The sequence below is a fragment of the Artibeus jamaicensis genome, unplaced genomic scaffold, assembly GCF_021234435.1.
Source record: "Artibeus jamaicensis isolate MK-2021 breed Jamaican fruit bat unplaced genomic scaffold, CSHL_Jam_final contig_3243, whole genome shotgun sequence".
Taxonomy (NCBI): domain Eukaryota; kingdom Metazoa; phylum Chordata; class Mammalia; order Chiroptera; family Phyllostomidae; genus Artibeus; species Artibeus jamaicensis.
In genome coordinates, this window is record NW_026521766.1 from 1,380,735 (window position 1) to 1,408,597 (window position 27,863).

The 27,863-nt window shown below is 37.5% G+C and overlaps 1 protein-coding gene across 15 annotated transcripts in view; it reads right to left on the reverse strand.

The window, feature by feature from the left end:
• PAM (peptidylglycine alpha-amidating monooxygenase) overlaps nucleotides 1-27,863 on the reverse strand; it is a 278,484-nt gene that overhangs the window by 21,816 nt on the left and 228,805 nt on the right. For 9 of the 15 annotated variants that reach the window (XM_037142653.2, XM_037142652.2, XM_037142651.2 and 6 more), the window contains 3 exons: nucleotides 22,483-22,806; nucleotides 13,186-13,315; nucleotides 1,285-1,401 (listed from right to left, as the gene is read on the reverse strand). In XM_037142653.2, the coding sequence (XP_036998548.2) occupies nucleotides 1,285-1,401; nucleotides 13,186-13,315; nucleotides 22,483-22,806 (571 nt within the window). The remainder of the gene's footprint in view (nucleotides 1-1,284; nucleotides 1,402-13,185; nucleotides 13,316-22,482; nucleotides 22,807-27,863) is intronic. The other 6 variants (XM_037142660.2, XM_037142659.2, XM_037142657.2 and 3 more) reach the window with 1 other exon arrangement.

The following is a 27,863-nucleotide window of genomic DNA, read 5'->3' on the forward strand; positions in this document are numbered from 1 at the left end:
CTTTCAGCAGATAGGAGCTGTGCTCCTCTAAGCTGTGCTGGGTAATCATTAGAGAAGGTTAATCTATTTAACGAATCAATTGGGATGATCTGGGCAAGAGAACTGTAACTGATGTAGACAGAAGCTCACAGGCCTAAGGAACTTGGACAGAATTAACAAACACATGGACAATATCATGATGTGGTTGTGGTCAAAAGACATGTGACAGTCTCCAAGCTCTGTTTGTCATTAGCATCACGCCGGCACGAAAGTTTTTTTTTCCCCAGAAGTGAAGGCTGTGATCTTGATGAACTGAACTAGATCTCTGTTTTGGAGACTGAATGTGAGAGTTAAGACATCCTTTTGATATAGACACCCCACTGCCGGCCAACTTGATTCAGCAGCCACTGCTCCCTTCCTGGAATGAGCGTGCTTCTGATTAATGGGTCAAGCACCAAAGAGACGGGCTCAAGCATTCTGAGTGGTGGAGCTGGTATTAGAATTTGCCCCATGACTCACTATCTTAGAATCCTATAAAAAAATCTATTACCCTCTCCATAGCAGCTGCATTCATAGTGCACACTCCCTGCCTTCCAAATTAGCTGGCTTTCTTTGTGCCTAAGCAGAGAGAGTAGGGTATAGTTCCTGAAGATGCCCAGTTAAAATGGTTGAGGATTCTCTGTTAGCAGGTGTCCCTTTCAAGATACTGTGCCCCTTTCAGTAAGTGTCAGCCAACTTTTTTTTTGGCTGCCAAATGCCATCTAGGAATAAGATCAAATAATGAGTGGCTTTCAAAGCCAAATTACCTATGCATGCTAAGGAAAGATAAAGACATTTGTTCAGTCTTCACTTTGAGGTGGAATAAAAAAGCCTTTTTTCTTGACAGTGATTACTTGATGAATTTGCTTATATAACTTTTTTGCTGAAGACTTTGTTTTTTAATCTTCAGATCTAGCTGACCACAACTCATTTCACTGGCTTTGTGTATCCATGGCTCTCTAAAGCATGACTACCCTTCAGAATCTCATGGGGAGCTTTAAAAGTATTCTGATGCCTGGGCTTCACCCTAAATGTGAATCTAATTTTTCTGAAGCTTCCACGTGATTTTAATATTCAGCCACAGTTTAGAACCACTTACTTAGAAAATGAAAGATGAGATGGCCCAATTAGTCTCTTGCCTTCTTAAGCTATGCTTTCTCATCACTGCTATACAACACACTCTACCCGAGACCTGACCCAGTGATACACTTTATGCCCAACAGTATATGCAGTACATGCCTTAACAACAACATTTAAGTAACTCACAGATTTTTCCCACTGGACTGGAGTACTGTAGCATTATTTGGATCTATGACAAGAATAGTGTCTTCTTCAATTGGCCCCAGTCCTCTTTGCTGGTAAACAAACTTGCTGTCAAAAGAGCTAAAAAAATGCATTAGAATAAGAAATAAATAAACCAAGTCAATGAACTTAATAAATGCATACTATTTACTTGAGTTTTTAAAAAATTATTGATTGATTTGAGAGGGCAAGAGAGACAGAGAAAGATACATTGAGCTTTTGCTCCACTCACTCATGCACTCACACTGGCTGATTCTCATATGTGCCCTGACGGGGAATGGAACCCACAACCTTGTGTACTGGGATGATGCTCTAGCCAACTGAGCCACCCGGCCAGGGCTATTTATTTGAAATTCTAAATACAGAATAAAGAGAAGAGCTTGGTTAGCCAACTAGCCACGTATTTGACCTTGTTCTCTGTCCTTGATGTTTCAGTATCTTGGATTACATACACATAGTTAGGCTGCGGGACTGTGCTGCTCAGAAAGGTCGGTGGAGCAGCAGCACGGGAATGGCTGGAGATGCAGGGTCTCGGATCCAACTGCTCCCAGATCTGTAGTTTGACAAGATCCCCAGGTGACTCATACTCACGAGAGTTTGAAGAACACTACTTAAAACTTTTAAAGTAATTAATATTTCTTAAAAGGTTCTCAAAATATATTAATAGTTATTTTCTTTCAAACTACAAAAGAAAGCATAGCTTACTTTAACTTTCTCTGTAATGAAAGTATAAATGATAGCAGGAAGGGTAGTAATAAAAAATGTGTTACTATTGTACTAGCCATAGGTGCAACCTACAAGTCATAGTACAAAGATATAGAACAGGATGTCCAGAATTTTTCAAAAATATAAAACATAATTGATTCTTGAAACAAAAAGGTACTCAGAGACACAAAACTTTTTCCATATAACAGCTTTTCTGTAAGCACAAAATAAACTATGTACTAATTAGTGAAAGACTAAAACAAATGTGATAATTTCTGGTTTTAAATTCTGTACCTTTGGGGTTATTATAAAATATTATGAACATATATGAGGTCTGCCTGGAAAAAGTCCAGCCACTGTTAACATAATGAGAATGGCTTGTGTGACATTGATGTAACCTGGCAGCCAAAGAGAGTGGGCTGCAATGCATATGTGTGAACAATGACAACTTCACTGTACTAGTCAGTGGGAGCAGTAGACACGGTTGAGTGAGCATGTGAACTGCGTGGCCATTGCACTCACAATGACTGAGTGAGGAGAGCAATGAATCTGCATCAGAGTTTGCATTAAGCTTGAACATTCTTTTGCAGAAACTGTTCAGGTGATTCAGAAGACTGCAGCCACGGGCAACTGATGATTGGCAACTTCATCATGATGACATATCCACTCATACCTCACAGCTCATGCAGAGTTTTCTGGCAAAACATCAAATCACCCAGGTGACTTGGCCCCCTTACAGCCCAGATTTGGTGCCCTGTGACTTTTTGCTTTTCCCCAAACTAAAATCACCTTTGAAAGGGAAGAGATTTCAGACCATCAATGAGATTCAGGAAAATATAGGTGCCGACTTTGAAGGGGATTGAGGCATCATTGTCCTGTGTACAATGTTTCTTGTATCTTCTTCAATAAGCATTTCTTTTTCTTATGACGTGGTTGGATACTTTCTGAACAGACCTCATATATTTATATATATTTTTTGCATTTATATTTATATCTGTGTTGTTAGTTTAGCGATATCTTTCCTTAAGCTGACAATCATCACAGATGTACAATTCCTGTTTGGGAAATTATTTGGGATAAAGGACAAAGATAAACTCTTCTAATATAAGCTTAGATAACAGTGGTAGATATACTAAGTACCAAGAGGCCAACCTACATTTTCAAACACAAAGAATTGGATCAGACATAGTTAAGACATGTGTGCATATAAAAAATATGTATACTTTGCCAGATGAATGTCAACGGATCATCAATGAATTACTTCTGTAATACAAAATTTCTTTTATATAATCAGAGAGGGCTGTAAAAAACATGACAATTTTGTAGTTCAATTGTATAAGCAAACAGAATCTGAGTAACATTAAATATTTATAAAGAAACATTTGTAATTTGGAAAGCCAACAGACTGCTCAAGTCTGTCATACACCTATTGATTAGTTGGTTGATGTTTTATGGAACTTATGTGAAGTCCCCAAAGGACAAAACTTTCAAAATACATTCTCTTGCCATTAAAAATAAACATCAAACAATTATTTGGGCTTCTTAATTGTTATAGTCTTTTGGGTATATTCTTCCTGAAAGATAACAATAAGTCCCTGAGGTAGTTCTTATTAATGACCCATTCAATTGAACACAAGATATTGATTCAGTGTTGTCAACCTAAAGCTGAAGTAATACTGTTTATATACACTATCATGTGCACTTAAAACCACACATCAGCATCTACAAAAAACATACAGGAATTTATGAAATGGAAATATCATCCACAAAACAGATTTTATAACATATTCATGGAATCATTATTACATTGAAATGTGAGATCCTATTAGATAGAATCAATGTAACAGTATACAAGGTGTCATTAAATCAGGGGAGACAGGTAAAGGGCAAACATGAAGTCACTCTTTTTTTACTATTGTGAAACAACAAAGAGTTTTGTTCCTGAGACTATTTTCAATATGAATTTTGGTACCATAATTAATATTCTAGAAAACAAAGGGACCAGACTGAACCATTACTGAGGTTTTCTTCCCAATTTGACTGTGGTTTTGGATAACATAAGTCCATATGAAACTCACAGTATGCTTTAATTTTCACATTCATGTGTAATTGCAAGAAGTCTCTCTTTTATGGTATTGCCTGTTTTATGATTTAAGCCATATATTCCTCATTATTTGGAAACATTTCATTGTAGTGCTTTCATTCGATGCTTTGTAATGGCACAACAGCAATCTAAATTATATGAGAATTATGAAGTCTGTCCAGAAAGTATCCAACCACATCATATGAAAAATAGAGACATTTCTTGCAGAAGGCACAAGATACAAGAAACATGGCACATAGGACAATGATGCCTCAGTCCCCTTCAAAGTAGGCACCCTGCAACTTCACATAGTTCTCTCAACTTTGTTGATTGCAGCCTGTACATGTTCAACATTCTCAGGTGCTCTACTTGTTCCAGCCCTTCCAGACTGTGCATTACTTTCAACAGATTCTCGACCATCTTTGAAACATTAGTGCCACACTTTTATTTGTGCTGCACTCATTGCATTGCTCCCAAAAGCCTTCTGAGTCATCTGAATAGTTTCTGCAGAGGAATGTTCAAGCTTAACATAAAATTTGACACAGATTCATCACTCTACTTTCTCAATCATTTTGAATGCGACAGCCACACAGTACACATGCTCATTCAATGGCATCTACCACCCCACTGACTAGTTCAATGAAGTTGTCATTGTTCATGCATGTGCATTCTAGTCCACTCTCCTTGGCTGCCAGGTTACACTGTTGTCATGCAAACCATTCTCATTATGTTATCAATGGCTGGACTTTTTCCAGAAAGACTTCATATGCTTTCCCTGAATGTAAGAAATTAATATGTTTTTTTCCTTTTACTTAAATTGAAAATTTAAGATAATTGTAGATTCACCTTTTATGAACCAATACAGAGCAATTCCTTGGACAGTTTTTCCTAACATTTTTGGTTTTATTCTTGTAGTTTATTTGTTTGGGCATGGAAAATACTAGAACATTACTTCTCTACCCTGCCCCCACCTAGGAGTTAGCTGTATGGAAAGTTGCCATATCTTCATAATTCCAGTGCTACCTACTGCATATGTAGACAGAGTTCTGACTCCCTATTGACAGCTAACAACAATGGCAGTCCAATTGTAAATCCTGATAACACTGGAGCACACCAGACCTGAGGATACCTAATTTCATATGATCACCTCTTATTTGCAAAATGAGAAACCAAACAAGAAGTCTGATATATTTACTTGTTCATGATTCCCTCAAGAAATGGGTTGCAGTAATTCTAGAACATAATTTGGTCTGTCTTGTCATTCACTTAAATATTTACTATCAGTCTGAAATCTCTGGTCCCACAGTTCTACTATTTTAGGAAAAAACACTCCTACAACTTACAGATGGGGAGCAAGTGGAAAGAAGAACCCCTCTCCCAGGAGCATATTCTGAAATCGTAACTTAAAGCATGTTTTTTTAATAGTTCCAGCTTATTTCTCAGGCAATCAAATATTTCAAAATGTAAACTCTAAGTCACTGGCAGCCATGTAAGCTGAGTCAAGAACCTGAAATATTGAACTTGGCTTCCAAAAAGACAAGCTAGGGTAAGGAAGAAATATACATAACCCAGACCCACAGTCCTATGTCAGTCAGACTGAATGAAAATGTAGTAGCCAATGAGTAGGTAAGTGAAAAACATCCTTAACAATGATTCTATTGTACACTGCCCACAGATGTGGGAAAAAACGTACCAAGTAGTTGATGCTTTGCGGTCACAAACACGATTTGTGTGCAGGCATCGATCCTCATAATCTAGAAATATCATATTTCTAGTGGTGCTAATAAATAGTAAAATTAATTAATATGAAGATCATCCCCTAATATTCACTTTTTAGTGGTGTTACAGTATGTTGTGCAATAGCAAATAAGGAAGCCAAAAGAAAAATAAGTAAAAAAAAAAAAACTCAATAGGCTACAGAGTAAATTAGATATTTTCAAAGAAAAATTGGATTCACAGAAAATATCAGATCTCTAGATTTATCAAGATATCTTTCTCAGTGTCATATTATAATATAACAACAAATAATTTAGTTCGTTTTTTAGATTTTTTGGCTACTACAAATTACCCTCATGTCATTCGTGTATACAGGAGAGGGGATTTTGTGTAGTGCTTAAGACTTTTCCTGGAGCATTTAGCTTTATGATTATTATTCACAGTATTACTATATTCCCTGTATCCACGAAGGATCCTAGTGATTAGACAAGGTCTTGAAGTTACTGCTTAGAGAGTTTGTTTGTTTAACCACCACCTCTCAAAACAAAGAAAGAACAAAAGATGACACTCTACTTATATTAGCATCATTTAAATATATCAATTGACTTTAGAAACTTCATTAGCAAATAGAATTTTAGAATTCTTAGCAAGATTATAGCTTTGAGCAGGAAAAAAAAAAAAACCAAAGACACTGAAATAGAGAACAAGGGGACAGTGACCAGAGGGGAGAAGGAAGGGAAGTTAAGGGGGAAAAGGGGGAGGGATTTGGAGGAACAAATAGGAAGGACACAGGGACGAAAACTAAGGGGGGTGGAAATGGGAGGGAGGTGGGGAGCAAGGGGTGGGGGAGGCTGGGATGGGAGAAATAGACAAAAAAACTGTACTTGAAAAATAACTAAATAAAATTTTTTAAAAAAGATTATAGCTTTGAAGGAATTAACCGCAGCACAATAGGCCTGACTGTTTCATTGAAAGTCTTTGGTGATACTCTCTAACAGACAGTTATTATGGCATCAAGGGACATTCATCATTAATGGATTGGTTGGCCAGTCCCAATCCTTCTACTTGGGAGGCCTGGAGCTCCCTGTAACTAACAGCTGGGCCCTAGTAGTTACACGAGGCAAGTAAGAAAAGAACTTGTATTTTCTTAAATGAGAAAAAAATCACACGCACACACAAAATCTGCCAAATAAACTAGTTTATAAACTGTTTTTTAATTTAAAGAAAGGTAACCCTTGGATATTTCACAACTGGATGTCAGATTTTGAGCGGGATACACGGTTGCTATAGCAAACTGCTTATTTAGTGTTCTAAAGCAGCTACCCGCATTATGTGCCGCAGAGAGGTCTTTATTTCAACCACATTTAACTTTTTACAGGATATAATAATACCCTGCACATTTCACACAGTGCCCGGAGCACTGCTGATTTTTGTTTGCTTCTTTGAAAAAGCACTCAGCTGAAAAGACTGAACTGCGGCCTGTGGGCTGCAATTCATCAGTTCTTTATTTTAGCAGTTTGAATTCCCCATTAATGATCTTGCACATTAGCAGCTAATCAGATAGTTTAGATAAGGCCAGGAAGAAATGCTTTGCTATAGTCACAGAAAGAACTAGAGGTAGGAGAAAATAAACTTCTGTGCCATCAATCAAAATTAAGGGAATACAAAACAAATAATTGCAGATGAAGAAAGAAATAAAATATGTTGTAATTATATAAATTAAGCAGCTGGAGAAAGAGCCATAGATTTTCAACTGAGAAAATAAATAAAAATATACCCTCAATGTTAGAAAAGCCAAGGCATACCCTACAAAGGCCAGAGACTTTAAATGGAATATAATTTAATACTACATTGAAAACATGTACTTCCACAAAATATCGCTGTGAGGAACAAAGGTGGACAAAAAAGCCCAATATGACAATTTAGTGCCCTGAAGGATCTAGCAGTAGAGACATGACCAACAGAAATGAGGAGAACAAAGACCGGGGTACCATGGGGCCAGGCTCTCTTTGGTCAGGTAGGACACTGGGGAATGAATCACTTAATACTGGTTTTTGTTACTCAGCAGAATAAGACATTTATTAAAGCCTTCATTTTTCAGAGTAGGAAACTGAGAGTTAGGGAGTTCAAGTGTCTTATGCTGGTCGTGAGGCTAGGAAATGATAACCAAGATTCACACCCAGGTCTCCTGTTTTCAACAAGAAAGTTGTGGTTTTTCTCTCACTGGGACTGTGCTCACCAGACTGGAGAGCCTCCCTAGCAGTTAACAAACTTAATGTGCATATATAGAAGAGATAGAAGAATCGTCACATGGCCGAGAAGAATAAGAGAGAGTGGTGTGAAACTGGAAGAAAGCAGCTCGAGAAAAAAAAAAGGGACATGGCAATACGAGAGAGAAGAGTAGAACACGGAAATACTGTTTTTGTAGAATTCCTTACACTTTTTCTCCCAGATATGAAGGCACTGAGGTACTGCTCTGTCACTCTGAGTACTATTTTCCAGGCCCAATTTATTCTTAAGATATGAAAGAATTTTCAGATGTAGAAGCAGAACCTTGAAAGGATGTCTTATGTGAGGCTCCAGAAAACTAGTGAGGCAAATCTTGAACTAATTTTTCTGAAAGTTAGGAAGCAGATAGATTTCTGAAACAATAGCTATTGGCAAACTTCCATAAGGCACTCGTGGAGAGAAGGTTTGTGTGCTATTAGAGGGGCAAGTGGAAGAAGATTCTCAGAAGACTACACCTCTAAGAATGGAACTTGTTTATCCAGCCATTCGATTATTCACATTTTATAAATGCCATTTATGAAGACATCAAAGGCAGGCTCATTGCACAGATCTAATACAAACAAGGCTAGGAGGGATAGCTCATTCTCTGGTTAGTTAAGAATAAAATGATATCTGAAAATTGAAGCAATGAGAAATCTAATGAAGTGAAATGTACTTGGAATAAAGTCCTGAATTTAAAAACACTGCATGAGTATAAAGTTCTGGTAAAAGCCTGAGCACAATTTTATGAAATATATTTGGAGATCTTAGTACATTACTAATTTAACACAAAGCAACAAAGTGATATTACCGCTGAGGAAAAGTGGGTACAGTTTTTTTTATACTAGTAAATATCTAGAATACACATCAGATAATATAATACATGAGGTACTGTGGCTACTTCTCAACCAAACACAGAAAGGGCTGAGAAACCAGAGCTCTTTCACATGAAAATATCATGTTAGCAGCAAGAGTGGTTCAGGGCCTGGGGAATGTTTAGTCTGGGGAAGATGAGGCTTTCTTCAAGTACGTAAGTAACTGACATGGATAAATGGGAGTAAATTCATTCTGCATCAAGCTGTCATGGGGTGAAGTTATGGACTCAGGTTTGAGATTAATATAATGAAGAACTTTATAACATTTAGATGAGTCCCATAATTGAAAAACATGTCTCCTATCTAGGGAATTTCTTGGTGCTGAAAGAATTCAAGCACTGGATGACTGTAGACGTTTTGTAAAGAGGTGTCTGCATTAGGTGGGGAGCTGGAGATGAACTGTCTGGTGAACATTTGTTATTCTGCCCAATGTCTACTGCACTGTTTTGTGCCAATGAAACCTCAGTTTTTCTTTAGTTGATCCAACATTTTGAACCTGTCTCTCAGCCTATTTCCCACCCCCTGCCGCCTGATGTCAACTCTGCTCTCACATTCCAGGGTTAGAACAAAAAACTGAGGCTAAGCCAAAGAATAGACTTCATTCCTCTGCCCACAATGACTGGTTTAGGAATGGGGGAGCTATGACCCACGTCAGAATGAAGAACGCCAAAGACTCAACTTTAGGATTTTCTATTGGCTTAACAGGGACATACATAGACTATGTCTTCTTTGAGGCTAGTATCATAATGGGTTCTTAAACAGCAAGAGGGGAAGGGATTAATCAGGGCCTAAAGTGGAGCCAGTCAGGAGAAAGTGCATTAAAAAAAATGGATCCCGGTGATGTCATTTGGCCCATGATACCCTTGAACTTCTCATTTATACAAACTAATAAATTTCCTCCTTTCCTAAGCTATTGGGCGTTGAGTGTTCCCTCTTACTGGTAAAAGAAATGCAAGTGATAGAACTTCCATGATCTATTTCAACTCCTTGGGAAGAAATGATAAAAGACATAAATGAAACAACTTTTAACACCTAAAATTTAGGGATAAAACCCATGGTTAGGCTTAGTGGGTACGTGATGGGAGTCCTGCACAGTAGAACCTGGACTACAGCTGAGATAAATAAAAGAAAGGCCAAGAAGTGAGCCTTTGACAAGGGTGGTGGTTTTAAGACAGGGACCCAGGGACAGCTGTTACTGAGTCAGGAGCTCCCCAGCTCCTGCTGGGATGCATTTAAACTTTAAAGAGCTCCAGCTTCCATGCTGCCCTAACACCGCACAGACAAAAGGCTCTTTAAAATTTTATTAGACCCTGCTGGTAACAGGCCTTTTCTACTTCAGCTGGAAGAAGCTTCTTAAAGTAGCCATGCTGAAGTAAGGGACAGAGTGGAAGGAAAATGGAAATGAGATCGAGAAAGGGAGTGACAATCGTCTTTCAGGAGGTTAAGTGGACGATGATGGTGATTATTTTGGATGCCATGCTTATTAGCATGGTTATGGAGTAGAGTCAGGGCTGAGCAGGGTATCACATATACTGAAGAGTAATAATAATACTTACAAAGTCAGATGATGCGATGATGTCAAAGGAGCTGTGGGTACTAAGTATATAATTAGAGGTTATTAACAACTCCAAACACTAATACTTAAAGAATAACTACCCAAAATTGGGGGATATAGAGTGCTTAGGTTTGATTTAGATCAAGCCCTCGCCTTATAAAACCTATGATTTTGGGAACATAAGAAATATCAGGAGAGGAAGGATTCCAAGAAAAATTAATTCAGGATTTCTCACTACTGTATCCAAGCAGTGGTAGCAGTAGGAATGCAATTTGCATGCGATCCTTACTTTCCATGGTCTCTCACCAGCCCATCATCAATTCTACAGGAAGGTGCTTTTTTCTCCATACAATCCTTAGATACTTAATGAGGGAGAAGAAAAACTACATACTCTGTTTATTTTATATAATGTGACTTATGTGTGTAGGAAGGCTGATCATGCATGACTGTACCAAAAGCAGAGCCCACAAATCTGAAACTACTTTTCTAAAAAGGAAAATAACTAACTGTAACCCATTTCTAAATCTCTTCATAAATAATAGAGCAGACAGTGTTGAAAGCAAGAGATCTGGGTGCTAGAAGGGAATGTCCTCACAACCAGAGACTGCAGAGGGTACTAGAGGCCAACTGGCAATACAGGAGAGGCAGAAGAAAAGAGAGGTAACAAATATTCATCCGTCTGAAAGACAAAGATGAAGAAGAAAATAAGCAGAGATTCAATGAGTTGAATCAGCACATCTGCTCTGAAGAAGTCTTGCATTTTTAACAACGCCCCTTTGTTGGTGCCATTTATCAGGGTGAACATGCCAGAGCTTCAGCAACGAAACTGGAATCTATTTGCACATGGTACTGGTTATCTGGACGAAAGCTGGATGCCAGGAAAAGCCGTTTTTCAGTTAGGACCACATAAGTGACAGAAAATGTTCCTATGTGGCTCTCATTTCAGAGTCTTGTGTCATCTTCTACCTGAACCTGCCTTTTACTGACCCCTTTTGCTATTAAACTATTCCAGCCTCTGCTGTTTACTTGGAATAAATATGACATTAAAATGGAGAGTTGAACTTTGTCCAATTCAGCCTTAGCCAGCTGAAACAGCCTCAATGGGAGAAAATGATGCTGCAATTTTCTTGTCTGGTAAAATGAGGCTAGAAATCCATGCAGAAAATGTGGCAATATTCATAAAATGAAGAATATGCTACAATGAATAGTAATAGTTTGCTTTTAAAAAGCACTCGTTAAAGTACCATTAGATGTTCAATAATGACTGAGACAATGTAACAGAGATGTATGAATAAGAATATTGACTTTGATTGTTTCCTTTGAACTCTGAAGTGATCTCTTTCTCCAGTTCCATTTTCAAGTGTGTCAACTGGAAAGAACAATTAAACAGTAACAAAGCTACCAGTCTGTTTTGAAAAGCTGATTGAATTCCACCTTCAACTGCACTTACACACACATGTGACAGTGCAGGTTTAGCATAAGTTTAATCAACATCTCTGAAAATAGAGGGAAAAAACAATGGAACTGTATGTGCGGATCCTGAATTCTCCAGACCCTATAGCCGTACACTTGAAAGGAGAAGACTGATCATGCTTAACTGATATTATAAAATGTACCTTCATATATAAATTTGTGATAAAACAAATGAATAGATGGGTATTCATTACTCAGGAGAATTAAAATAACCAGTTAAATCTGGGAGCAATAGTTAAAAAATAATAATCATGTCAATGTTCTTATGACCCTATAAAAGGTGGTGTCTCAAAGTAAGGGAGTGGGCCACCTCTAGAGTCAGATGATAATGCACAGAAACCTGTTTTCCCATGGAAACCTGTGAGACTTGGGGCAAAATACTTACCTTCTCTCAGCTTCTTCCTCTGTGAGATGTGAATGATGATGAAAATAACAATGCCTAACCCTGGCTGGTGTGGTTCAGTGGTTGAGTGCTGGCCTGTGAACCAAAGGGTCACCAGTTCGATTCCCAGTCAGGGCACGTGCCTGGGTTGCAGGCCAGGTCCCCAGTTGGGGGTGCATGAGAAGCAACCACACATTGCTGCTTTTCTCCCCCTCTTTCTCCCTCCCTTCTCCTCTCTAAAAATATATAAATAAAATATTTAAAATTTTAATTTTTTAAAAAAAAGAAAGAAAAAAAACAGTGTCTAAATATTATGAGGTAATTTGTGTAAAAATTGAGAACAATAGCAGACCCACAGTAAACACTCAGTAAATGTTAGGCATTTTGAACCAAAAATCCCTATAGGAAAGTACGGGACGCTAGAGATGGTTGGAAAGAGGAACATAGAGGGAATTACACAGTCCTGGTGTGATTCTTAAGTCTTTGGTGCTCATGAAAAGAACAAACTCGAGTAATAAAATTAATCTGCATAAACACATAAAGGCTACGGTGCTAATTACTGCTACAGATGTGGTGGGCAAAGTGCTGCAACCAGAGTGTCCAGAAGGCCCCTTGTTACCACTGCTGTGCAGCACTCGGAGGAAAGGTCAAGTCCAAAGGCCTTAGAATAGTCTGCACCTAGTACCTGGAAACAGCAATGTGCTTTATTACAGTCAAATCATAACTTTTCACTACTATTGTTAGTGTAAGGAAAAGTGACACACACTTTTTATTTTTACTTACTCTTTCAAGGAAAAATATTACTTACTTTATATCCCAGACATGGTTGCCTCTGTGGAAAATCACCAAGTTATTCTTAGGGTCCAGAGCCACCCCAGAAACCTGGCCTGGTAGCAAGTACACTCCAGGCCAATCCAGCGCCTCTTCTACGTGGAAATCTACAAGATAAATCCATTCATTTAGTGTAAACAAGAAAGCTAGTATTACCTCACGAACATTCCCATACTCAGGCAGTAACATCACTAGATGCAAAGAAAAGAAAATCAAGCCATGCTCTAAATGTACCACATGCACATGCCAAGTAGCTTCTTCGGCTATGAAATAACATAAGCGACTATGAACTTGTGTGGGAATTACATGTTCTCTTTTCCTGTTGATATGATGCCTGTAAAACCAGCTTACCTTCAGGTCATTAAGAACAAATGTGAGACTACCTTCTTCTTAACGAGATTCCTATTTTAAATTAGTATCTTTGGAAAGACGGCAACATGGATGGCATCATTTCAATATAAAGCTTTTAAATGTTATAAATAAATAGCAGGCATGAACAATAAATATTCTCTCTTTCTCTCTCAGTTAACTTCTGTATAAATTCTGCATGTTCAATATACATTAGACCCTACAATAAACCATCATTGAGTATCCATTGTACAAGGAACTATTTAAGATACCAATTTTAGTTGTCCTAACTTCAGCGCTCCTATAAAAATAGGAGTGGGGAGACATTCTCCTCCACTGCTTATATTTCTCTGCTACCCAATATAAACAAAAAATCACAGGAACTCTGTGATTGAACGACCTCCAAGGTCATTGTCATTTCTGATCAGAATACATTTATAGAAAATACCTGGGGCCATTTGTGTTAATCCCTTTTATAAACATGTTCATAAATAAAGAGGCGTAATGTATGGAGTAGCTACACTTAGGGTGTAGAGTTATGAACATTTTATGAAATCTGTTGTATCAGTGTCAATATTTCTTCCCTTCTCAAATGCTTCAACAGAGATGCAGAAAAGTAGAAAAGAAGCAATTTGAGCCTCATTTATCCTTCCCACCCTCTGGAGGATGCTGCAGCTCATGGCAAAATCTCAAAGGTAAGCTTTAAAGATGAGGAAGAAAAGGAAGTTTCTGAAAACTTGAAAAGACGCCAGTGTGAGAATAAACGCTTTAAAAGAATTCTCTAAACTATATAAAAGTAATACTTTTTCATTTAAAATATTTTTACCTTTGTACATTTACCTTTTTTCTTTCATAAAAAATTAACAAAACACAGCACAATCAATAGGATGCTAGATCAGTTCTGCCTACAAGCTTTGCTGAAGCATCCTTAACAAATATTCCCCAAGTGTATTATCTATGTGAGGCATTATGCTAGATTTTGGGAACACAAAGAAATAAGACTTTGTTTTTGGCTTTGAGGAACTAGAAAATGAGAGAAAAAAACAGAAAACAAATATTTGTGGCACAACGTAGGGCAGGAATGTAGGGAAGGTCCTCTAATCCTTCCCGAGGCGCGGTGGAGAGAGGGTAGGGTTAAGGCCAGACCTGGGAGGCTTCCCAGAGAAAGACATTTGCATTTACCCTTGAAGGTATGGGGAGGGTTCGCTGAGTAGTGGGCAGAGAATATTTAGATCAGAAAGATCAAAACAGAGGATGTTTATAAGTGTGCTTCAAGATCTTTAAGTAATAGGGAAAGGATACTTGTGCATATCAGGTGGGAGTAGGGAAATGGGAGGCAGGGTTAAGAGACCCAGAGGTATACAACATGAAGGAGTATGGGTTATAAAAGAATGAATGTCGTTCTGAGCTGTGGTGTCTTGCTCTACACTATGATTAATTTTGAGGCACACTGCAAGAATCTTACTAGTGGCAGTAAAGCACAGAGTTTGGGGATAATTTGCTTTTGGAATATGTTAGTGCACATGAGAAAGTCATTCTCACTCATACATGCTTTGATATGCCTTTTGTTTTGGGGAGAAGTGGGGCAGGGTTAGAGCTGGCGTTTCTGAATTTGCAGACAATTCTGGGCACAGCAGTAGATGTGAAAGGGGCTGCTCAGATGAATAGCATTCATCATCTATCATGTTTGTCATAATAGGAAAAAAGCTGCCTGCTACAGGCCACTGGGAACCACTGAAGGTTTCTAAGCATGGTGTGACATAATTAAAACTGTGTTTATGAAAGTGAACTATGGAAATGGGGCATAAGCACAATAATTAGGGATATCTAGATGGATCAACAGATGGATATATCATTCCCCAAGAAAATGTTTAAAGTTATTTTAAGGTTACTTGAATTCAGGGGTTTACTTAATTCATTCTCATCTCAGTTACAGCTTGTCTGTTTGGGGTCATCATTCTATACTCATTCACCAGCTCCTGAAGATTCTGGATGGACTCCAAGAGAACCTTGAACCTCATGGCAATATAAATATCCAGTTGCTGTCAAGCCTAGAGGCATGACGACTAGATGGAATTTCTTGAGGGCAGGGATCATGTCTTATTCACTGTTTTGTCACCATGGCTTGCACAGGGCCTGGCCCACAGCAAGAGCTTAATAAATGCTCTAACCTGAACTCTATGCTCTAGACTTTCTTGTTTATGTTGTCAACTAGCATTTAAACAGCCTTATAACTTTATGATTAAGTGGCACTACCTCTTTTTATCCCTAGCACTACACTAATGGCACTGTGAAAAGACTCAATACAAATGCTGATCGGCTAATTATTTTTTATTAAATACGATAAACAAATACCATGGTTCCTGGAACCTTTCTATTCAGTGTTTCACCAACAGGTGCTGGAAGCTGGGTGCTCATGCAGGTGCAGAGATACTCGTTCTGATAGAGAACATGCAATGTCCAAATTAATGCATTGTTCTGTGATCAAATGGGATTTGAACAAAATACTAGAAGTACTGTGTAAAGAACTTTAACCTAGTTATGAATGATCCCAATAATCATTGGCCTTAGGCTGATGAGTGCTTGAAAGTCTATAAAAATCATGGTCTGATAGGGTGTTAACAAACTATTTTGTCACACATAAGAATCCTTTTTGGTTGGAAATTTTCAAGAAGAAATGTATAACTATGTCACACTTATTAAAACATATACTTTGGTGAATTTTTGAAACAGTAAATATGGTACATGAGGAAATATCTAACAGGGCTAACACTGAGCAAATCGGCCCATTTAGTACTGAGTCAATGCAAAGAAAAACATTCTTGCATGGCAAGAATGTTTGGAGAAATTAAATTATTTCTAATTTTATTAAAATATAATTGCACATTTATTAAGATTACCTAGCCAAGACCACAAAACCTATAGGATCTAGGTCTCTGTGTTAATGAGAAATTCTATGATGGTTAAAGAAGAGCTGAATTCATGTTCTCTTCTGTGAACGTCAGCTCAGTTCATCTGTGTTTTTACTTCCAGGGTCACCAGCGTTTTTATCATCAGGTAGTTAAAAGCTGCTTTTTTTTTGCTTCAAGATTAAATGATCAAGAATCAAGGCAGTCATTTAGGACTAGTGGTGTATAGGTGGAATTGATTCTGATGTTTTCCCAGTCCCTGCCCACTCGTACATGGGAATCACAGGCTGGAACATACTGGCTCATCCAAGGTCATTTTCTCATTTCATTGGAAAGGTTTAAACCAGACTTAAAGCATCAAAATTAAGGATGGTTATTTTCCAATAATTATCTATTAAAAATAAAAATTCTCCAATGAAGGAAAATTCAAATCCTTATTAAAGAAAAATTGTATGATGAAATATATTTGAGGGTCTAAATTAAACAATATTACTGATCACAGAGAAGTCAAAATCTTGAGTTGAGACTCCTAGCTTTTCTTTATTTAAGAAGTGATTCAGTACATGATTAATTAATTCTGTAGACTTACAGTTTTAATTTGAAAATTAAGTACAAATTTCTTACATATGACCTTGGGACACTATTCCCAAATGTCAGCTGCTCTAAATTCACATGTCAAAGAATAGTAATATTTCAGAAGAACTCAAATTTATTATAAATAAAGGTAAATGTGAAACCTCATATTCTACCATATATTGAAAAAAAAGTTACTACTTTCAGAAAAAGGTTAAACATTACTATTAAGATTACATTAATAAATCACTAAAAGGATTAATAAATTATACCTTTCCAAGAAAGAAATTAATGTTAATGATAAATGCTTTCATATAAAATTATTATTAAGCATTTAAAAGGGCATTCATTTATCTATGTTACATAACAACCAACAGAATTAGACAAAGTTGAGAAAAAATATTTTTTTAAACCCGGAAGAATGACTCAACCTGAGCATGATGAGGATCTTCACACTGAATCTTGAGGAAAAGACCCCAATGAAATCACTGGGAGACCTGAACAACATGAACAAAAGGCAGCTGCAGCTTTTCCTACACTTTTGAATTCTCATCTCATGAGGAAAAGATGCCTTATTTTGGTCAGGGGTTGTTATTCATCAGAGGTGCCAGCAATAACTATAATTAACTAAAATTATAGGAGAAATATTTATACCCACATGAGAAAGAAAACAAGAACTAATTATAATGTTTCATTTAAAAGGAGTGAAGTGAGGAAGAGAGTAGAGATATAACTAGGGGCTCAAAAGCATTAGCAGAATTTATTTTCTTTTTAACTGAGAAAATGAGATCATCTTTTTGCAAATGAGATCACCTTGGTCAATTTGTTTGGACAGTGACTGAGAAAGCATGACCCAAGGTAACCTACAATTACAGTTATTACAACTGTAGATGAGATAATGCGATGATTGGGGAAAGGCAGTCATCTTCCTATCTATGTACTATCTATCTGTCTGTCTACCTGCTATCCATCTATCATCCATCTATTGTTATTTTAATTTTATTGTGAGAGGCAGCATAACAAAGTGATTAAAAAACGAAGACTTGGAGCAAGTCTGCTTGACTTTGAATCTTGGTTCCTTGAGCTATAACCGTTGCATGCCTCAGTCTCTTCATCTCTGGATGGATTTATAAATAGGGTTCTTGTTATGAGGATGAAATGAGTTAATGCATCTAAAACACTTAGCCTGGCTCATAGTAAGGGCTATGTATGGGCTTGTTTTTATTATTCTCCTCTCCTCCAGAGGTTATAAATCAGCCAACTGAATGCCTTATTTTACCCTGGAAATACTGTCAGACTTGAACCTTGAAGTAAGCAGATAGCTGAAATATGTTAAAAGGATGGACTCTGAGTTAACTAAAAGTTGTTCATAGAAATAAAATTAAACCTAAATGTATAACAGAACACTTAAAGACTCTGTGATTTTCTTATCCGTTGGGAAGCATCACACAAACACAAATGTAGTTTTAGATGTCTAGTGGGAGATGCCATATATGCTGAATCAGGTTTCCATATGCTGGCAATCAGTAGTTCAATCCAATTTGCCAGGAGAATAGCTACTGTAGTTTTTAATGTATTATTCAATGAGTCTAGTTTCCAGAAGGCAACCAGAATAAAGACATCTAACATTTTTTCCTATTCTATTAATGCTGTCTCAGTATAGATATCAAACTAATGGTGGAAACCCAAACTCTATTAGGTATAAAATGGAATGCACTTGCTTCTCAATTTACCAAGTTGAATATTTTCACACTGCACATCATACATCACAGGCAAATACCAAGGCAGATCAATATAAGTAATCAGAGATTTGAAGAGCCATAAACTTCCATTATGATAGAACCCTGCCAAGTCATTTTCATAATTTATCAAATTAGAGTGCCAAATTTTGCAGCTTTCCTACACATAACAAGAAAATTCTCTCATAGATGCTACTTAAGTGAAAGTAATTACTATTTAGTTCCACTACTTTGGTGTTTAAATTTTTGAAATTTTCGTCCAAGATGACATTAATGGTAGCAATAATAATCATAATTATTGTTAAAGTATTAGAAGATTTATTAAATGTTTTCTATGTGCCAGAAACTGTTCAAAGCACTTTGCATGTATTATTTGCCTAGAGACCACATAATAAATGGCATAGCTCGGATTCAAAGCCAGGCAGTCAGGCTTGAGTGTGATGTGTTCTGCCTCATACTACGTCCACGGGGTGGTTCTCAAATTTTTTTAGACAAACGGAGAACTACTGGGTGGGGGGAGGGCAAGCTATACTGTGTGCTCATGCGCATGTGTGGCGGGGGAAGCGGCAGCTCCTACTTGGAAACCTCCGTCTAGTCTACCTGAGCCTCTTCAGGAAATTTCTGTTTTTAATACTGTTTTCACAATTGTTAGGAGGAAAGTTTTCAGAATAGACTCTGAACCTCACCAAAAGTCATAAAGACAAGACCTCAAAAAAGGGGCTGTCTTTGTGGCTGGTGGCACTCTTAGAAACACATTGAAAACATAGGACTTAGCCATCTTGATCCTAGGAATGCCAGGACCTTCTCGGCTCTGCAAAGCTGGAAGATGTCCCTCTATTGTTCTCTTCATGAATCTTGGTGCCCATTGATACTTAACCAATAACGAGGTAGAAAACTCAACTTTCAATGTAGTCACCAGGGTATGGAACCAAGTGAAACTGTGGATCAAAAGGTCCACAAAATGCTGTTGCTTTTGAAACATCCAGGTAGTCCTGTGCCTACCATACACAGCCAAATCCAATAATTTCATCTTTGAACCCTCAAATCAGCTTAATGGGATCCATCAAGATATTGCAGTTCCAAAATCTAGGCGGGTCAATGAAAATGCTACTGCAATGGGCTGTGCTAGTGCCATGAACTGGGGACACCAGAGCAGCGTCCTGGGTGGAAGTCTCAGCTTCTGAGCAGTGAGAGTCCTGAGCCCCAGGTAGATGCATCTAAACTGGGCAAGTGAGTCAGCCTTGCTTTGAGTGAGCTCAACTGCACTGAAGCGGAAAGAACTAGAAGGTACACGTTAGAAGTCATAAAGTCCAAGTTTGAAATTCAGACTCTGTGACCTCATTCAAATATGTTCACTTCTCTAGGCTTCCATTCCTTCATGTGAAAATTGGTATCAAAGATACATGAAATGAATATGAGCCAAAATATCAAGTAACACAATAGCCTTTACATTTTTGCCTTAGTAATGCTGTCAAATAAAAAGCTACTTTCTTCTTTGCAGCTAAAATAATTCCTTATAGCAAAGTGGGCACTCAGGGAGACAGTTAATTCTGGACCATTAGGGTCCCATTCTCAGCTCTGCCTGGAGTAAAGAAAGAATATGAGAAAAACAATGGAAAATCATCCATTACTTATCCTCATTGCTCATACCCTGGGGAATATGCATGAATCAGACTACTAATATATTTTATTAGGGCATTAATGCTAATAAGTTTCTACTTTCTTTTTTTGCAAAGGAAAACTTCCCGAGGACAGACATTTTTCTGGCTCACACAACGAAAGGAACATCTTGAATTAAAGTTAGTATTACATTCTGTTACGGTAAACAGAGAGAGACTTGAAAAGAAAAAGACTTTAGAAAAATAGGTTACCTAAACATAAGTTTTTCTATTTTGCAATTAATTTGAAAAAAGTTTTTGAATCAGAGTAGTGAAATGACACTAAAATAAATCATTTCACAAAGGAAACACATGCACATTCCCCTTCTAGAGTTAGGATTTTGCTGTAGGTTACTATTCTGTAAAAGTAGTGTTTTATTTACTTCGCTGATATTCACCCACATATTTAAAATGAGAGGAAACTTCCTGAACCAGATCATAGAGAAACATTTTTCCCCTGAGTCCTCCCATTTGTCCACCTTGGAAAATATGGAGAAATTTGGAAAGTAAATGTATTTTGGGTATTTTAAGCACTTCTTTCTTATATAAACTAAGTAGTTGCAGGAAGATAATGTCTTAAGCCAAACTATGGCTTTTACACCGACACTTACAATGCCTACAAATGATCATGATATTATTTCGAATCCAAGAGTAACAAACAAACACAAGTCATGGAATAAAAGCATGCCGAGACTCTAACATTTAACACATGAAAAGAATTATATTCTCACCAAAGAGGCCCTTTTACCTTTCATTTCCACGTTGTTTGCATTATAATTTACTGTTCTTAATACACAGGTTCAGACAGACACCCCAGTCTGTTTATAAAATGGAAAGGGTTATAATACACTGCTGATTTCTAGGCATCATACTTAAGAGATGTAATTCATTGTTCTTTGGAAGGATTCTGGAGTCTAGGTTTTTCATAAGCACTGTAGATATTGATGCAAGGGGGTCTTGAGAAACACAGTTTGATTAGATAAATTTAGAAGGAGTTAGAGGAGGGTAATGCTGGTTAAATATGAAGAGATAAAAGTCTGGGATCCAGTTAACATATCAGAGAGACCATTAGGCCAATCCCAATGGACAATGCTCAAAATTTCCATGTGAGCAACAGACACTGCATGCTAATTTTTTCAACTATAGGTAAAAATCAGCTGGGTGTTGAATAATTTATAGCTCCCTGCAAAGCTGTATTGAAAACATTCAGCTGGCAGCCCATGCCATTCCGGCCCATGCATGGACCACTGCCATGCACAACTATCAGTTACTTTTTTGGAGGTTGTCTCCACATGCTGTATTATCTGGCTTTCCACATTAGCAAGTAATATGAAACACAATCAATATCACAGAGGCCACAACATAATTAAAGACAAAGATGAGGCATCCACAGCTTGCTGGTACAGAAACCTGAAGGGAATAACGTATTGTCCTCTAATTATGGGAGCCAATAATGGTTAGAAATAAAGATAAATCTGATAGTTACTCACTTGCTGGAGGTCCCTTCAAAAGTAACTACTCAAGTTTCCAATTAAGATAGTAATTAATGATGGAACTTAAGAATAATCAAAGTCATAAAAATAGTCACAATGTACAAGTCATTTGGATGAAAAGTGCAAGACTCATCTGAGAGGAAGGCAAATAAGAAGGTAGCATATAATTATTTCATACACTGGGAGTTTACTTATCACATTTTGAATTTTCAGTTTCTTTCCATGGAGCAAAATAGATAATGTTGATATAATAAGAATTTGTTGCTCTGCATTTCATTTGCTACCATCCCCAACATGATCCAAGTATTTCTGGTCCTGACAATTTGGGTCACCAATTGAATGGAAACTGAATTTATGTCGTATTGGATCAAAACACAAAGAAATACTCCTCAAACCAATGTCCTATCTCAGATAACCCAAATCGGAGTAATACTTTTTCTGATGGTCTTTTTTACTGATGAGCTCTTTCACCCATGAATTTTTATTCCCTTCAGATTTTGCTAATGTGGATTGCAGCATTTCCCATTTTATTCTTCAGAAAGCCCCAAACGCACCTCCTGTGTGTTCTGATTCCCAGGTGCCTTCACCAGTTAGGGGCTGCGGTAATGAGAACGCTCTGCTCTCTGCTGGCCTCAAAGTAGATTCTAGTCTGTGAAATTTGTGAATTCTGTCTCTGACAAGAATAGCATTGCCCCTCTGCTCATGTTCTGCACTCTCTCCTGCATCAGATCGACCAAGGTCCTTCTTTTGGACTACATTTGCAATCCCAGCTACCGGGTCTGACTCTGAGTCTGCCTTTTCTGTAGGATTATATTTGTGCACATGAACAACATCTTCCCTTTCTCCTAGCAGCTTGGAAAGCAGTGAATAGAAATCACCTGTGGAAAAAAGAAGACATAAGGGGTGGAGGGTTGATCAAATTGCAAAATTTATAAATATTTTGCCTTAAATATAAGTGAAAGAGAAGATTACTCTCAAATTCTCAAGCTTGAAAGGGGGAAAATACTTGATTTTCCAGAATATGAAAAAATAATATGCTTCCAGAATATACATTGCATTTCATATACCACTTATTTCTTTCTGTTTTCCCAGGAGCCAACCACACTGGAGAACCTCTATGAGCAGTTTAGTAGAAACCAGATGATGCATATACGATTATATGGCACTTTTCAGTGAGTGGCTTCCACAGTACAGCTGGATTCATTTGGAAGATAGAATTAACAGGTTTCTGAAATAAAATATTATCAACAGCGACATCAGAAAAGAGTTCTCTTCATAGACAAACCCTTTGAGGCTACCATTAAAAAGCCTATTAAAGTACGATCCACACAAAATTAAAAGCATATTTCTAAGCAGGTGACACACAAAACAGGTATGAGTCAGCCTGACAACTGGAGAACCGGTTGCTATTATTATGTTGGCAGTGCTACTGCAAATAGCTCCATTTGTTCATTTTAAAGAAGAAATGAACAAATTCCAGAAAAATAATTTTGTGAGAAAAAGAATCCTTTTTAAATCAGTTTCAAACAAAGGAGGTTTTAACAAACTAGTATAGTTGGAATGGTTCATCACAGAAATGTATGAACCATTCCATGTCTTCCTATACTTAGGAGGAAACTTGGGTAGGATAATCTAATTCCATGAAAATAAATGATTTATAATATATTATGACAGATAAAAATATGACCATAGTAAATTCATGAAGCATCTTAAACCACATCATTTACACTTAGGGCTTCAAATCCATTTCCATTACCCATGGGAATGGGAAACATGTATGTCCTCAATAGAAACACAAATCTGCTTTCCTAGGCCAAACCCGAAACTCTTCCTTTTTCCTGCCCTATTCCAAGTCCTGCTAAATAAAATTACTATGACTACAGAGTCCTATTGCTTGTTTTAATTACATTAACAACATTGGATAACATTTATAAAATCTTTCTTGTGATCACTAGGCAATGAAAATAATAGCTGATTTAGCTGTGATACATTTCATCAAAGAAAATGTTATTTAAAACTTGGTGCAAGGAGATAGGAAATCTCTCCAAAATGATGCTAAGAGACCCTGTCATGTTTACAAATATTCTTGGGTTAATAAATCAGAGCAGGTTTTCGATTCTTGCCCGTGAAAGCAGCTTATCCCAGGTGAAATCTTTAATCAGAAAATAATTGTCAAGTAATAGGGCCAATCTTGGTAAAATGAACAAAGCAAATTACGACTCAACCAAATGTTAGGCCACAGTGGCATTCTTTCTCACAAAAGAAAGATTAATCCATTACTACCTAATTCTCCTGCCCCATACACTCAATATCAATAGTTGAACATGCTGTTGTAAACATTTTATGTAGAAAATGAAACACAAGCTTATTGCAGGGACAGAGAAACAGCATAACTTTAAAATGTCAATCAATGTCATTAAGCTAACATCGAGGGAGGACCACGGGCTCAGAACTATGCATACAACTATTCAGGTCAGTAAAAATCTAAAATCCGTGATAAAATACCAAATACAGAACACTCAGTTCCTTTGAAATTATCACTAGGTGAGGAAAACAAACATTTAACAAAGTGATAGGCTTGCCCACAGACACGCTACTCCGGCCTTGTGAGAACATCTCTATTAATAGTTTGCGACGCGGGACACAGAGCACTAGAGAGCTAGCTTTTACATTCTTATGCACAAGCCAGAAGGGGTTTTATTTGTTTATTTTTCCTCTTCTATGTGCAAAATACATGGAATCGTGAAACTGAACCATTTTTCTTAGTCATATTAAGATCCTGATTTAGGACATATATCTAATCTTGAGTGTAATGGATGGAGTAGAATATAAATAGAAGAAGTTTTGTGGTCTCTATCCCAATCTCAACTCTCAATATTCCTTTGTTTAATTTCCAGGCATAAAGGATGTTCAGTTCTACTGTTTACCATAAAGGAATGCCAAGTCCAAGATGTTGTTTCTTCTTCCTGGGACATTCTCTCTCTAGTAATCAACTATCTCCCCAACCTTCAGACATGAATACTGTGTTGTTAATATTTTTCCTCTGGCATCACATATCCAAGAAACCTTTGTGACTCTCGTGTTAAGCATCTCTGGGCTGTACACCCGCAGCACCATGGTTTTTCCCTGTGTTGTTACAGCCCAATGTCTGGTCTTTATTTCACAACACTCATGTCTGAAACCAGATGCTTGCTACCTACTTTGTGCCTTTAAGCAAGTTATTTAACTTTAAAAAGATGGCAACTACCTTTAATAATTGTTTTGTGGATTTAAAGAAGATTGTTAATGCAATATGCCCAGTCCAAAGGATAAAGTAGATGCTACTAAATTGCAGCTATTATAAAGAAAGATAGAAACTGTAATTGCAACATGCATCTGCTTCAATCTATTGTTTACCTGAAATTTAAAAAAATCAGTTCTTTTTTCATATTCAAGAACTGGAATTTTTGATAATGAAAAAAAGCCTTTAAATTTACAGCCCTTCATTTTCTCAAGTCACCATGGCTGCTTGTAGCAATGTATTTCTTAGCTTTGCCAAAGGAGGTTATATCTGCACTTTCTCTTTCTCTTCTTTTCTTTTAGTTAATTTTTGGAGAAAGTACTATCCCCACTCCAGTGTTCCAGATGCTAGCCCTCCCAGCACCCCCTAGTGCCTTTCTTATCTGCTTTCTTTTCTAATACAATGTCTTTGCCAAAGACTTGACTCATGGGCTACCAACACACTTACTTTGCACTTATCTTGAATGACTGTCAAGGCAAAGAAAGACCTTCCTTTGACACAGTTTCTTTCAAGCTTTTCCATTTTGCCTATACCTTTAGCAGGTGCCAACACTGTCTAACAGATCTGTTTGTGATAATGGGAGTGTTCTGTACCTGCGCTGCCCCCTAGACACATGGGGCTATTGAGTACTTGTCATGTGCCTACTGTAACTGAGGAATCTAATGTTTAACTTTACTTACTTTGATTAATTTATAGTTGAGTTTAAATAGCCACAGGTGGCTAGTGTCTACCATATTGGACAGTACTGGGCTACGCACTGCTACATCCTTCCTTGCCTAAATCAAAGGCATCGCTTTTCACTTTTTACTTCATCCATGTATGACTTCTGCATGAGTTGCTAAAGTGCATCTAGTTGCCAAAGCTAAGTGACAGCCAGATGACTCTTCCTCTTTTTTTTCCACATCATTTTTTACTATTACAGATGTCCCCTACTCCTCCTCCCTCTGCCCCCTGACCTTTGCCACATTGTTGTCTGTGTCCATGGGCTATGTGCACTCATGGTCTTCAGGTAATCTCATCTTGACTTACCAGTGGCAGTCGGTCTCTCCTTATAACATTGTTCTTTTCAGATCTTCTCCACCTATCATCTTTGCTTTCTCTGATTCTGACACTCAACACACGAAAATGTTGGTGTTTTCCATGGTCTAGCCCTGGCATACTTTTTTTCCTCCTGGCTCAGTCACTCACAAGGCTTAGGGTGCTACCTTCAGACAAATGACACTCACATCTGGAGCTCTCCTAGTACCAAAGTGGTGTATACACCTGCCTTCTGAAAGCATTCACTTGGGTGTTGGTTTTGTAGGAATCTTGAACTCAACATGTCTAAAACTGAGCTCTGAATCTTCTCCCCATACTTTATCTTTTTTACAGTATCTCTCTCAATGACAAACCTGGGTTTTGGATCAATCAATCCGGAAAACTAGATTCCTTCAGCTCTCACCCATGAATCACAGGGTAAACTGACTCATCATGCTGATTTGTCAATATCATCTCCCCTCACCAGGCAACCCTTACTCATCAGAGAGTCTTATCACCCTCTAATTAGCATACTAAATCTCTCTTCCTCCCCTGCCTTGGAACAGACACATAGCCCTACCTTTGATGTCAAAAATCTGCCTGGAGTGGAATTAAAGCTGCTCTCCCCCTGTGAAACTGACTTGTCATTGACAGTAGCCTGCCTCCCCTGGACACCCCTAAGTTATATCCCACATTTTCCTCAGCTCTGTCAACCTTTGTATTTCAGGGTGCTATTCTCCATTTTATGTTGGGTCTCACTGCTAAGGTAACCATGTAATGTATTTCCCAGACTGGGACACATGTGAGAGTGAAAGGGGTGTTGTTAATATTTTTCCTAGGCATAAGCTGGGACAGTCTTGAAAAAACTGGGATGTATTACAGTCTGACCTCTGTTGATAGATAACATGTAAAAGAGAACCTTATAAACCAAAAATGACAATAATAGTAGTAAGCAGCTAATATTTTTCAAGAGTTTAGTATGACCCAGTCACTTTGCTGAGTGCTTGATACAGTTTAACATATTCAGTGTCCATAAAATACTTACTGTGTTCATTTTAAATATGGAAACTAATTGTACCGTACTAACCTGCTCAGCTGTTACAGAGACAGGCCGAGTGAGGGGCCTACCTTCTTACTGGTCATTGCACGAAATCCAGGTTCCCCTCTCTTTCCTCAACTGGCCAGTCAAGTCTTTCCTGTGACTTCATCTCAGCCTTTATTTATTTGTTTGTTTGTTTATTTATTTTATTTGGAAACTGTCTTCTGAATTGAGGTACTGGGTTTACTTTTGCACTGAACAGTTTCTTTTTGTCCTATTCTGGCTTGTTCTCTCCTTATTATAACATACATGGTTGTAAACCAGTCAATGCATATATAACATAGTGATTTGCACAAAACTGGCCTAACGAACACTAATTAATTTTCTTGGGTTTGACAAAGTAGAAGAGTTTTCTGTTTTCACCAGTGCTTTTCACTTACCACTGGCAATATATTTTACATGTATTATAAAGTTCTGTAAGATGCTCTGCAAACATTTCTTGTACATTAAAATTACCTGGGAAGGAACAAGTGGCAAGAAATAAATGTGATTTTATATAAAAAATAAAAACTTCTCATTTCTTATTCAATGTCGTATTT